Source organism: Protomyctophum parallelum (genome assembly GCF_964188405.1).
Source record: "Protomyctophum parallelum genome assembly, chromosome: 7".
In the NCBI taxonomy this organism is placed as follows: Eukaryota; Metazoa; Chordata; class Actinopteri; order Myctophiformes; family Myctophidae; genus Protomyctophum; species Protomyctophum parallelum.
Genome location: NC_139705.1, coordinates 31,363,284 through 31,378,203, shown reverse-complemented (window position 1 = coordinate 31,378,203; position 14,920 = coordinate 31,363,284). Strand labels below are relative to the sequence as shown.

Sequence of the window (14,920 nt, the reverse complement as noted above, 5' to 3'; positions counted from 1 at the left end):
ATAACCAACCTGCAAATGTGATGAAACAGTTAGCGGGTGAAATAAGGAGTCCCATGTCAACCTGTATTGGCACTTGAGTCGCTGCTATCCGATAATCCATGCAATGATTCAAGTCCTGGTCAATTAATTAACGTGATTGAACGGCCACGCCGAACTACGGGGGTCACAACGTCAGTCCATCAACTGCTCCATGTGTTTGCTCGTGGGCGTTATCTTATCGCCTTCTTGCAGGCTTATTGACGGAATCCATCAATCATAAAAAAGTATTTATGTCTGTCCTACCGGAAGTGGCTCATAATAATTAGGCGCTGAGAATGGGATCTCTCCATGAGCTCTGTTATCGATCGGAGATGTTTATATACAGTAGCAGAAGTAACGTCTTCACAGCAGTACCGGGGAGTATAACTCAAACAAATGTGACATTTATATTTGGGTCGTCTTCACCGGTCGGGAGGGATAGGAGATGGATGTTGAAGGGAAGGCAGACACCTCGCCCATTAATCTGCAGAATTGTGCTGTCTGTGTCTGTTTGCATGGCAACAGAAGCTCCCTCATTCCTCGCTGCCCATTATCAGGCTGATGATAAAGGAGTGTAGGTCTCTGAGAGACATGGGAGGCTGCCTCAGTTCCCCTCCGACTCCCACCTAACTTGGCAGAGATCTCACTTTACGGCCGATAAAGCCACTTAATTGCTGCGTTCACAGAGTTTCACTTCATCGAGTTGTCCTTGTGTGATGTGTCCTAAAGCCTTTTTAAACAAAATGCCGAAATCCCTCCCAACACAATTAAAGCGCGTCAATGTAATGTCGTGTTGAAGCTAAGACTTCCCAAACGCCCAGAAACTCTTAATGAGACTGGAGCATTGTGGCAGAGTGCAGTGTATTTTATTGAAATGTAGCCTCTTTTTCTTTTTAATTGCCACCTCAATCATCCGATTTGCAGATTGCGTAAAGGAAGCAAGCAGTGGTTTAGGAATACCTTAAATTAGAAAGAAAAATGTATATATCTTTGGAGGGGCAAGCTGGTCGCTCAGCCAGTCAGCCAGTTAGTACACAGATCATACTAGTGGTCATGTCTTGTCTTTCATGCTAAAAAAAAACATGATATACACAATGAGGCAAGACAAGAATTCAGACTTAAGTCATACAAGAGACTTTACTTAAAGTAAGGAGTCAAAACGTGCACATCGAAGCAAAGGAAAATCCCAGTTGTGGCTCAAAGTACAGACCACTGTTCCCCCCTTAGATATACCCCTCCAGAAAGAAGTTATATAGGATCAAGTGTAAACACAAAATAAAAGCCTCAAGACATAGATAAGACACACAGTGACAATCTGGACTACTAAAACAATATTGCCTCAAGGCAACACAGGGACAGACGACCACAAGAACCCGTGTGAAGTGAGGGGCGCTCTGATCATCGTACATCATCAGTCACATATAACGTAAATTCTCTATTCATCGTCAATGGGAATTTTGTGTAGGACGAAAATCTACACTAACAGCTGAATATAGGAGGGGCTAGCGCAGCAGCGCCCCTCACAAATATACAGATTTAGCAGTGATATGTAAGCTCCTATGCTCTTTATGAATACATAAAAGATAAAAGATACGTTACACCCGTGTGGGTCTTCGTCAGGTATGAGGAACAGTCCTCTCTCTTTAGGGTGGAAAAAAACCTTACCCAACAGCAAAGCATGCCACAATTTCACATAATGCAGGTATGGTGCCTTTCAAGATATTAAGCATGGTTGCTTTTTATATATATGAAAAAAATGATTGAAAGGACTTGACGGCATAAATCATTACCATTTATTTAATGACATGTCAATCCCACCTCATCATAATTAAAAAGGATATTATGTGGCGTTTCGCTCTTTGTCGTTCTGGGGATGATGATCCGTCACTCACCGTTTCCAATAAATACTGATTCTGATGAATTCCCACCGGAGCCAAAGTACAGACATGATTAATAGCACGCATGGCCGAAACACATTAAACTCAAAAAGAGAGAAAGAGAGCTGTAGGGTTTGCTATTGAAATATAATTTCAGAGTACAATTAGCTATATAACCAATTTTGGGGGAAATAATTTTTATGAACCATTTTCAACCTGGCATCTCCTATGTTGGGCATGTCTCTCTGTCTCTGTCACTATACATGACAATATTAAAAACAACAAAATAGTGACAATAGAAGAATTACATTCTGTGCCTATTTTCGTTATGGTTTCGCGCGACACCACTTCATGACAAAATCTAACCAAGTGGTTCAAATAGTGGTTATAACCTGATGATGACAATAATAATGGACTGCATTTTTATGGCGCTTTTCTATGCACAGAGTGCTTACTCAGTGCGCTTTACAATTCATTACACATTCATTCATACATTGGGAGGTGAAGCGGTCAACAGTCAACGCCTGCGTCCTCACTTCCCACATTCACACACCAACGGTGGCAACCACTGGAGGCAAGGTACAGAGTTCAGTATCTTACCCAAGGACACTTCGACGTGTGGACAGGAGGGGCCTGGATTCGAACCGCTGACCCACGGATTATTGGACGACCTGCTCTACCTCCTGAGCCACATTGTATAGGCACAATGCATTGATTATAAATAGGCACATTAATGCAAATGAGCAAAACCGAGATATAAGTGTAAATGGCAGTAACTATTGCTCACGTGCCATTGCCAAGAAAGGGCCAACCCTCTTTCTCTCCTATAGTCCGACACTCTGCAATCCACATGCCATAGAAACAACCTGCCTGTGGTCTGCTAACCCATCTGTCTGTCTGTCTGTCTGTCTGTCTGTCAGCGCATGTGTGCATAGTACAAGCACGCAAGGCATCTAAGTGATGCTGTGTGTGCACGTGTGCGTGTGTGTGCGCAGACGGCCGTACGTGCTTGTGTGAATGTGTGCGTGTTTTGGCCAGCAAATCCCTGTCAGACTCTCTTGCGCAATCTGTCTTAGCGTTGGTAAAAAAAAGATATCCTCATTCTTCTTGAGGCTATTCTTCAGCAAACACTAATGACCATGAAGCCTCACATCCCCTCACCGCTCTGCAAATGTCACCACCTGTATCCATTACACCTTGATGAGAGACAGACGAGAGAGAGAGAGAGAGAGAGGAGAGAGAGAGAGAGAGAGAGAGAGAGAGAGAGAGAGAGAGAGAGAGAGGAGAGAGAGAGAGAGAGAGAGAGAGAGAGAGAGAGATGGAAATGGACAATATATACTGTATGTAGAGCAGGTGCAAGAGAGGTGAGCAGGAGAAAAAAAAGAGATGAATAAAAAGAAAAAAGCTCTGCGAGAAACAGAGACGAGAGAGAGAGAGAGAGAGAGAGAGAGAGAGAGAGAGAGAGAGAGAGAGAGGAGGACAAAGACTAAAATTGGGGCGGCTGCGAGGGAAGGTGAATTTGGGGTGAAGGAGGAGTGACAGACAGACAGACAGACAGGAGAGAAACCACTCACACCGCCTCTCTCTCTCTCTCTCTCTCTCTCTCTCTCTCTCTCTCTCTCTCTCTCTCTCTCTGCGGCAGCATTGATTGTGGGGCTGTCGTGCAGCTGGAGGAGGCGCGAGGTGCGGGCGGGCCCGGGCCCTGATGGATATCTAACTGCTTGATTGAAATTTACATGCCAGATACTCTCCTAATAACTCACCGCACTCTCGCCGCCCGGTGCTTTGGGTGATGACGAGAGACAGACAGACAGACAGACAGACAGACAGACAGACAGACAGACAGACAGACAGACAGACAGACAGACAGACAGAGACAGAGACAGAGACAGAGAGAGAGAGAGAGAGAGAGAGAGAGAGAGAGAGCGCACAGGCACACCAAGATACAGTATCTTAACATGTTAAGACCCTGGAACGCATCTGTGGCACCTCATAGCTTTTAGCCACTTAAACCATTATTTTAAACTTTTGCTGTTGAAAAATACAGATCTACAAGCTCATAGCGTGGTACCGAGTGCAGCGCTATGAGCTTGTAGATCTGCTATTTTTGAGACATCGTGAAAATGTGGCGCACATCGTTGTATAGATAACCCTGGAACAAATATTTTCAGATGGGGGTCGGCACCCGAATATACAGATAATTCTGGGGATCCTTGACATGAAAACGATTTCATGTCAAGGGCACCTCTGATAAGTTTTACTTGTACTGGTATTAGTTTGATCACCTCATTTTCAAATGATCGGAATCGGATCGGGAGCAATAAACGTGATCGGGACATCCCTAGTATCAACATTATATCCATAATATGATATTAGACTGGATATCGTCTGCGATTTGGGATATTGTGATATGGCATAAGTGTTCTATAAAAATATAAATATCGGATCGGGGAAAAAACAATATCGGCAAATACTCCAAATCAAATGATCGGAATCGGAATCAGAAACAGAATATACTTCTATATTGCAGTATTGATACTTTTACTAAAGTTAAAGATTTGAGTACTTTTTCCACCACTGGCCGTGGATTCATACAGTATATCAAAATGGGCTCGTTCATCAGTCGCCAATGTCACGATCCATAATGTGAAGGGATCCTTCACTCATCCCCTTTATCACTGCAGATAGGAACCATCAGCAGGCCTATTGAGTTTAACGCCTTTCTATTCATAGACCATTTACGGCACCAACTTTCCACCCATTATTATCCTCAATTGCACGGTTAAGAGAAGGAAAAAGATCGCTTGCCTCCTGGAAAAGCTCCAGGTTGTGTCATTTCTCTCCATTATCTCCAGTTGAGTGTTGTCATTCCCAGACCGAGCCCGGCGGCGCCGCCCGTTGATCGCTCATGCGGAACACCTTACGTACGTGTCAGTGAAAGTGTCACACGCACCCCGTTCAGAATGCCAAACCCAAATGTCAAAAACTGATGGGAAAATGAGGACAATTTTGAAGCTTCACTTTCTTCCCTTCTTTTTTTTTGCCAATGTTATTTTTAAGTCGGTGCTGGAGAGGAGCATAAAGCAACCAGGCTGCGCTGTGAACTGTCACCGTGATCAGTCAAGAGGCACCACAGGCAGAGAAGTACTGTCTCTTCTTCCCCGTCGTCCTCTGTTGTATTGTTGCGTTTAAACTAAAGTCACAGTCAGCAATAATCACTCCTCGAAACATTCAAACAACAATGAAGCGGAACATGTCGATGGTCTGCCGACAACTATAAGGCCCACCGGGGTCAAGGCTGCGTGCACCTTTGTTTTACGTCCCTAGAGAGGTCCCACTCAGCGCTGCGCCCGTTTCTTCTTCTTGTTGTTGTTGTCTCGGCTCTGTCTCATGTGATCCCATATGGTACATGCTGATGCACACATCCACAGGATCAATATTAACCCATTCTGACCTGAGATCAGATTCATACGACAATACCCATGCAATTTCCCTTCCGGATATCAATACAGTTTTGTTTTGTTAGTTTTTGTCTCTGAGGAAAAACTGTGCTCTCTTTACCGGCTCAGTAGCCTTGTCTTTAGAGTGCCCGCCCTGAGACGGGGAGGTCAGGGTTCGAGCCCCAGCCGGGTCATACCAGAGCCATCTAATATAAGAGTTACGATATTGATGGGGCAGAAACCCAGTGCTCGAGCGCTGTTCATGCAGCATGAATTGATGCAGCGCCATTGGACTGGCCCCATGAAGTGAACGCAGTTTGCGTAACTCTGTCTATATCTAAGGCTCTGGGTCATACTGTACCAAAGACTACCAAAGAAAAAGGGACCCAGTGCTTCCCTGCTAAATTGGCACTCAGCATCAAGGGTTGGATTGGGGGTGAGGTCCCTGCGACATAGCATCATGTCCAGGGGGTGTACTTGTACATCAAGCTGCCTCACGCTAACAGAAACAGGAGATAGGCTCCTGGCCGTACAGTACATGGGCCTTGTGGCTCGGCGAGGCTTACTTACCAACGTTGCCTGTGCGCACGTGCAGCCGGCCCCGGACAAGGGGTGTGCACGTTGAGGGGGGGCGCTGCGGGGGACCTCATCGGTGGGGTGTCCTCCTCGCCCACGTAGTCGGTGGTCAGTACCTCCACCTCGTGGAGGGCCTGCACGGCCTCGCGGCCCTGACGCAGCATGTGCTGTGGTGGAGATTCTTTTTGAAAATGTGCCTCAAATCTTTGAATATATACATTATTACAGTGTGAACATTTTAACTCAAATCTTTGCTTCTGGGGAGGTCCCTGGAACAACATATTTTCAGATGGGGGGGCGGAGGCATATTACATAATAGTTTTTGGGGTCCTTGACATGAAATATTGAGCACCACTGATAAAGAAACATAAGGTTTTTCTGAAAAATGTCAGGATTTTGAAGACATTTTTAAAATCAGGCCTAAATGGGTTAAGACACTGAGTGATTCAGTACTTTGAGTTTGACCCTGCTCCAGCTAGGTTCTCTTTTTTTCCTCCCCCGCGCAGCTCATCCCTTTCGATGGTATGCGTAGGAGGAGAGCTTTTTTGTGCCTGGCCCAAGCCCCCGCCACCCCAATCGTGTGAAATGTTGGACACTGAGCACACAATGCAGAGACAGTGGATGATATAAAGAACGGACTTATTTAACATTGTTATGATTCAGTAGGACAATGTGTTATGATTCAGTGCAACACTCATGTTAAAAATGTGAGTATCTCAAAGCACGCAATGCCTCATCCGACCCCCGCCCCCCCCCCCCCCCCACCCCCCCAACCCAGTAACACTGAACTAGATACGCACGCACACACACACAAAACACCGAGACAATAAGTGGAACTCTAATGAGCAGTCAAACAGAAGGGGAAAGAAAGGGGGAACAAGAAATAAGCGCATGGTGCACCGAAAAATCCTCAGTGTAGATTTAACATGTGTGTAAGAGAAACGGCCCATTATTTAGACGCCCCAGTTAAATCACCACTGAGGATGTTTTCAGCCGAGCATGAGGGGAGGGGGGACAGAGGGAGGTGGAATCAGATTAAACCGGGTGCAAAATGAACAGAAGACAGTGCTGAGGCGTAAAGATAAAGCAAAGAACAGCTGCGTCAGACAGAAAAAAAACCCCAACGCCACATCTTGCACAACTGGCAAGAAGAGAGACATTTTAAGTTCAATGAATAGAAATTGTGTCGAGCTTGAGGAAAGCGTGAAACAAGCCTTTAATCTGCAGCTTGTTTATTTAATAGGATAAAATAAACAAAACCGACGAGAACTCTTAATCGTTGGTCAGGGGTCCAACATGAAAAACATCCCGCAACAAAAGGTTGTTGTTTTTTTCGGAAGAGAAGGCACTCTGAGGAATGCCCCCGCAGCGGCTCGGCTGTTTCATGTTTAAAATCCAAACGTGCAGCAGGCCGTCTCCTTGTCTTATACTCGCGCCATTCTCTTTGAACAAAGACACCACCGGCATTTGCATATACTTTCCTATAAGCATAAAAGCTGACGACGTACTGAGTGGAATGCTGAGGCGAATTCATTTCAATTACTCTGAGCCATGTGTGCATTATAGCTCGCCGCCCGGGGATGAGAAAGTGGGGTGCTGCACGATTGCCCGTTTTCAAAGCACTCCCCCCACTTAGTTCCTCGAAGCCAAGCGACATCAATAGACCGCGGGAAAACAAACTAATTCGTTGCGAGGAATAATTAGAAAGATCTGTCCAAATATTTGGACATGCTTCTGAGCTTAGCCTGTTTTTTTGTTTTCTTTTTCAGGCACGGAGAAAAAAAGGCTGAAAGGCTGAAAGAAAGAACTGCAGAGAAAGATGGAAGTGGAATTAATTTGTGGAGTAATTTATGGTTTAGTTTCACCAGCTGCTCCTACTTTCAGTCCCATTGCAGGTTATATCAAAAACAGTAGATGTGGCAGTAAAATAATATTCATATTTGGTTTTGAGGAAACACAGGTATAATATCTATCATTTTCAACTTGGCATCCCCGTTTTTGGGCATGACATAGGCGCACTTTGTGCATAACACATTCAGGACGGGATCCCCTTTTGGTGTTTTAAGCATTATGTTATACCCAGAGCCATCTAGAAGAGTTGTGACATTGAGGGGGCAGAAACAGCCCGGTCACATGGTTCATGTACTCGCACAAGCCCATAGACTCGGTTGTCCGTATTTGAAGCCTTCAAATATGGAGAAACCAATAGAAGTCTACTGTATGTAGAAGAGCCGCCATTGGACTGGCCCCATGAAGTGAACAGAGTTTTTTTTTTATCGTCCTCAGGTCTAAATGGGATAAAAAAAACACATTCCCCGATTGTGACGTACTGTATAGATCTATGTCATTTCAAATAGTCTGAGCACCCGCCATTGGCGTATATCTACCCCAAATTGTGTTTTATAGTGGTTATGAATATGATAGATCGAGTCGCAATGCTACTTACTGGGTTTCTAGGTGATGGTGTAAACAGGGGGGGTACAATGGTCCATTTTGATCAGCGTGCATCCACCACACCCACTGTTTCCATTTCTTCCGATCGCCTTTACGTAAGTGACATCCGGTTTACGTTTTTTGGGTCCAAACCAAGGGTTGCACGGAAGAATACTGCAGGCCGGTACGGTACATACGCATAGTTTCATTACATAGATATTCCGCTGTTAGGTTCTTATAGCTTACGTATGATTCATGATGACAATCTTTTATGAATATGATGTATTACCATGTTTTTGTTCTTCCTTACTGTAAATCGCTCTGGATTAACCCATCCATGTTCTACTTAAGCTATTGAAAAATAGCAGATCTACAAGCTCATATGTCTGCTATTTTTGAAAAATCGTGAAAATGTGGCGCAAATCTTTGACTATATATTCTTTCACAGCGAACGTTTTTAACTCAAGTCTTTGCTTCCGGGGGGTCCCTGGAACAACATATTTTCAGATGGGGGTCGGTGGCCAATTACAGTTTAGTTTTTTGGGGTTCTTGACATGAAATATTGAGCACCACTGATATAAAACATTGGTATTTCAGAAAACTGTCAGGATTTAGAAGACATTTGTAGAATTGTCCTCAGGTCAAAATGGGTTAAGAGCATCTGCAAAATGCCTAAATTGTAAATTGTTTAATGAATTAACGGCTGGTGTTAAAAGTGGCAATAGCAGGGGGCGGTTCGACACTAAAGTGGGTGCAGAGTAAGTTCCGGATGGAAGACGGGGGACGGGGGGGGACGGAGGGGGACTCGTCGTACCTTGAGCTGGATGGCCGTAGAGCCGATGAGGAGCAGGGAGCTGCTGTCCCACACGTCCACCTGCATGGTGTGCAGCGCCAGGTAGCGCAGGAACCAGCGCTTCTCGCCGGGCCTCAGGAACGACTCGTCCACCAGGAACTGGACCTGCAGCCCAGGGCAGCCTGCAACACCACGGAGAGTATAGAGGAGATGCTGTGGGTCAGTGGTGGGACAAAAGTACTCATTGTTTTACTAGAGTTAAACGTATCAATACTGCAATGGTCTTATGTTCCGTCCCCTGCATGGCCCCCACACATGCAGCGTCTTTGAGTACCATGAACATCGCTATAAAAGTCCCAGATATTATTATTATTATCAAAATGTACTTGGAAGTACCGAAAGTGAAAGTACTCATGGTGCAGAATGTCTCTTTTCAAGTTTTCAAATGTATAACAATCTTTCGAAAATAGCAGATCTACAAGCTCACAATGCCTCGCGCCACATTGTGAGCTAGTAGCCACAGGCACACAATGACTTACACTGAGTATATGCATAAGCAAATGCGCACGCACGCAGAGAACAAAAAAAACACGTGCTATAGAGCGCTGAAAGTGTGTTGCATTCAGAACGGCCGGCGCGCACACGCACGCACACGCACACACAAAGTCTGTTTTACACTACTAAAATATAAAATAACTTTAATATATGTATTTATAACTAAGTCAAGGCTGTCTAATAAGTCAAATTTGGAAAGTTGCAGATCTTTGCTTTCTCTTTTCTCTCAAAATCAAGTAATCCCAAAGCTTAGAAAACTAAAAGGCAATGCATTGCTCAACAAATAAAGGATAAATATGTATATCCTCCTCACCCAACCTGCATGTCAGGAGTCCTCAGCTGGTTCCTTTAATTGTTCCAAGGCTCTGAATTGTTTATTCAGAGCTCAAAGCATCAGAAATGGGCAAACTTTCTTTCTTCCCCTTCATAAAGTTCTTCAGTCAAAGGTTTATTGTTATTGGTTTAATATGTTCTGCCAAACAACCACCACCAAACACAAACACTCTTCTTAATGCCCCAAATGGAACCCCTGCCTGCCTCACTTCCTGTACCTTTATAGTTTCCTGGCACCTCACCTCCTAGAACTATTCCTGGAACTATCTTTTTATCCCCACAGCTCCCCCTATGATCAAACCTTGTCAACAGAAAATGGATAACCATGGTTTAACTACACAAAACAAAATATATTATATATATTATATTATTTTACTACAAAGACAGGAAATACATTACTTGATTAGTGAGTACAGAATTAATTCCATGTTGATCTGACTGCCCCATGCTAAAGCACCAACGCTCGGTCAGCAGTCTGCCGTCAACGAGGTGGATGCGTTCAACGAGGTGGATGCGTGCTAGGGAAGATTTTAACCTCTGGCCTTTCACCCTTGACCTCAAGGAGGTACAGACAGAAAACCAGATATCAATACGCGTTCGTTTTGCATGATTATGTCCAAAATTCGTGCCAAAACCTCTAGAATGAATACACACAACAAATGAGTTATAATAATTATCTATAAGTTTTAATAATCAAAGCCCTATTAACTAATGTACAGTTATGTTTGGTCCTATATCTACAACAATATAATTTGAGCCTATTACAATCATAATGAATCAAATATGGATATACAATCAATGATACCGTTTACCACAGAAGTCTACCGATTAGACCACCTTTAGACTTCTGGACTCCCTCCAACGGCCCGAGAGTGAGAGAGTAACGATTCCATGGGCCGACAGAAATATTTAGTATTTCCAAGTTTGTGACTATCGTCCAATCATAATAGAGAGTTCATTTCTTCAGGGGTCCTCCCTCTTTGGAGTGTCGCATTGGCCCTCTCTTCCGGACTCTGCCCCCCCCCCTGGGTGTGTGGGTGTATGTGTCGATGTGTTCAATTAAATGTGCCAATCATTATGAGATCATCTTTACAGTATGTGTGTGTATTTTTATTAAATAAGCCAGTCAGTATGTACTCTTCAACTAGTGTGTGTGTGTGTGTGTGTGTGTGTGTGTGGTGTGTGAACCCTGTATGTGTACGTAACCATCCTGCCATCTCATTGTTTGCACAGTCGAGTCGAACTGACCTGCTTTGGGGACCTGAGAGAGAGTGTGTGCATGCACGCGCGTGCACACGTTGGGAGAAAGATGCCTCTGTGTACTTTATACTCTAATTTCAATAAATATTTACTAATTCCATGATTTTAGCTTTAGTGAGGCCTGTTAATATTTATTCGCACATTAAATGATTACATATCCTTTTACCCCTTATGATTACCTGTTTTATTCCCTATATAAAAGGTAAATACTTTAATAATAATTTGATTGGTAAATATACTTTGGTACTACTAATTAGAGGTATACCCTACATATTTTAATAATTTCCTCCAGTGCAACGAGGCGTATGATTCTCGCCCTCAGGCGTCTTACTGGTTTTACTACCGTACAGATGGGAATTAGCTTATGTTTATGACATGATGTTCAATTGATTCACTTCTTGTGAATTGAGCGTTCATTAAAGAACTGGTGAAATATATATTTTTTCACACTTTTAGAGCACTAGACCTGTACGTGCCTGTCGGCCCACTGGCAGAGCCTGATTGGTTGAGCCTTAATTGGCTGAGGCAGAGGCTGGAAATTGTACAGGTGAAAGGAGTTGGCCTCATTAGGCCCACTGGCAGAGCCTGGCCAAGGTGAAAGGAGTGGCCTCATTATAGTAGGATATCCGTGGTCATCATTATGGGCATACCTAACAATTGATGCCAAAACAATTGAAATAAAATCTATTTTTGTGTATTTTATAGTAGTAATAGTATCAACACACTAAAAAAATATGAAAACATTATACAGTAGGTAAGAAAGTCTCCCTTGGCCAGCATGAGCAGCAGGATACAAACACTAGCCCTCTGCTGCCACAGCTGCAGTGAGTGAGATTCCACCACTCCGTAGCCTGAAGGCATATGGGACCATCTGATGAGCTGCGAGGCCGTTTCAGATAAAAATGTCCGAAAATGCCATTTCACTATCGACTTTAATGCGTTCTCTCCGGTAAATAAACACATGAAGTAAAGTAAAGGCTGGCCACGTTATGTCTCAGAACCACATTGGAACCACTCTGTTTCCATTTGGATTACGATAACATTTTGATTAGTTTCTCTCGCTATGTGAGGGCATTGAACAAACACAGGCATTCATCCTGACATAGGTGTACAGAAAAACAACACACACTCACACATGATATGAGTTTAACACACCAGAAAAACATGGTGTACCTGTAAAAAAGAAATCAGTCTATTTTACTTTATTTTGTTCTTTTCGACACTTCTTGTATTGCCGTTTGTATTCTGTTCCCTTCATTTTCACCGCTAACTTCTACAGCTGGTCCTAATGGCTATTATGCAGACCACGGCCATATTGCCATCTTCTATCTATGAATGCACCAAGTCTCTGTACGTGTCTGTACACGTCTGTCTGTCTGTGTGAAATCCACGTAGCTCGAGAACCGTTCGCCCCACCGACATCAAATTCGACACAACTGGGAGAGCACACACACAACATAGAGTAAAGGATAGAAGGGCGGACTGCCCCACCCCCCGCTATTCATTTCAGTGTAAGTAAGCACCCCAAAATGCGGAAGTACTCAATGTTAAACCCCAGCTGCAAGGGGTTTCCTCGTGCTAAATGCACGGGCACACCTGCAGTCCCAGCTCTGACCAGTAGGGCCAAACGCTTCAACGTTGGTAAGCCCTAAATGGGGGCTTGACAGACAACCATAATCTCCGCCAATAAGTGTGACATCAATGCAGAGTTTTTTCTCTCCTGTTTTCAGTGGGAAGACATGGGAGGTACAAACTATTTTTCCCCAGTTTCACACCCCAATGAACAACCAACAGGATTCACTAGTACAGCATCAAAGATCACCCTCCCTGCCCAGCTTCCCTCCAACACGGCCATACATGAACGCACGCATGCTGTCCGAAGGGAGGGTTGTGTGTGGCTGGCTGGCATAATCTCCGCCAATAAGTGTGACATCAATGCAGAGTTCTTTCTCTCCTGTTTTCAGTGGGAAGACATGGGAGGTACAAACTATTTTTCCCCAGTTTCACACCCCAATAAACAGGTGCAGCGCCCTGACCAACCAACAGGATTCACTAGTACAGCATCAAAGATCACCCTCCCTGCCCGGCTTCCCTCCAACACGGCCATACATGAACGCACGCATGCTGTCCGAAGGGAGGGTTGTGTGTGGCTGGCTGCGCAAGCTCCACTTCCAGTGGGATTACCCGTCCTGCCTCAGTATCAAAGTCCCTGTTCTCTGTCTTCTTTATTCCCGGTTGTTGAATGTGAGAGGCAGCCAGCTGGCAGCAAGGGAAATAATGAGGACCTTTGGTGACAGGCCTGACTGTGTTAAAGAGACCTGCAAGGCCTCCAAATGAGCGCGCACACGCACACTATGTGAGGACATAATATTTGTGAGCCCGTCCAATACGTGGCTTTTGAAGATTGCGCCATGTGGCAGCCAAGTGTGTGGGATATTAAATGTTTGATTAGAGAACTTATGACGTAAATCGTTTGCCAGCCAAGTCTATGGACTTTAATGTTTGTTCATAGGGCAGTGAATGACGACAAAGACATCATGTGGCCAATATAAATATACATCTTGTCACGTCACACAGGTGTGATTATGATTGAGGGGTTGCTAGCCTCTCCTGTAGCTCTCTGTGTCTGTCTGTGTGTACCACGGATTGGAGAAAAGGACGCAAATTGTGATTGGCTGGAATGTGGTGATGTATGATGATAAGAGCGCCCCTCACTTCACACAAGTGTGATTTTTGAAGGCCCTCAAAAGCCCCTACTATATGTCCAGCTTTGAGGGTGTGACAAACACTGTGTTGTTGACATTGAATGCCATTGACAATGAATGGCCGGTTTTGAGTGTTTGTAAACACAAACATTAAAGACGAAGGTGAGGATGCAAATTATGATTGGCTGGAATGAGATGATGTATGATGATAAGAGCGCCCCTCACTTCACACGAGTGTGATTTTTATGTAGTTATACCTAGCTAATGGTGGGGACTCTTGGCCCTAGTGTACTAGTACAAGTACACGCACGCACGAATACGCAGGCACGCACACACGCACACAGGCACGCGGGCTAGCTCGTTACATGAGCACACATACTGTAGTCGCACCATTCACCAGGAAACTTTCCCTCTCCGTCTCACACATAAATCCTGCCAGTACAACCTCCCACACGTGCATCCTCCCATGGCCTGTTGCTCCAGCGAGGGTCTGTCTGTGTCATGCAGGCACACGCACGCACGCACACACACACTGAAGACAGGGAGGGGGCTGGCAGAACGCCCACAGGGGGGCAGCACATTATCGACATGCATCTTCATGCCACTGACTGACTGACTGACTGACTGCCACCACGGATGTTTTGTTTTTTTAAGAAACGAAGAAAGAAAAGAGAACAGCTTTTCTGACAGAGGGGAGCGAAGGAGCACAAGGAGAGAGGAGGGGGCGAGGGAGAAGGAATAAGAGAGATCGGGGGGGGGGGGGGGGGGGAGCCTTGCAAGAGGCGAAGACTTGAATAACACACTGCTCCGGGCAGCGCCCCTGCACCTCTGCATTCTTCTGGCCTTTTTCCATACGGTTGTCCGTTTTCCTTTTACTTTATACCTGACAAGTCTTAGTGCCTTTCTGGTTTTATCCTCGTAGCAGTTTTT

General features: G+C 44.7%; 1 protein-coding gene across 1 annotated transcript in view; it reads right to left on the bottom strand.

Annotated features, from left to right (window-relative positions):
* The window catches only part of nphp4 (nephronophthisis 4), a 332,049-nt gene that overhangs the window by 63,919 nt on the left and 253,210 nt on the right, over positions 1-14,920 (bottom strand). Inside the window, 3 exon segments of the mRNA XM_083769763.1 lie at positions 5,906-5,945; positions 5,947-6,078; positions 9,159-9,319. Coding sequence (XP_083625889.1) covers positions 5,906-5,945; positions 5,947-6,078; positions 9,159-9,319 — 333 coding nt within the window.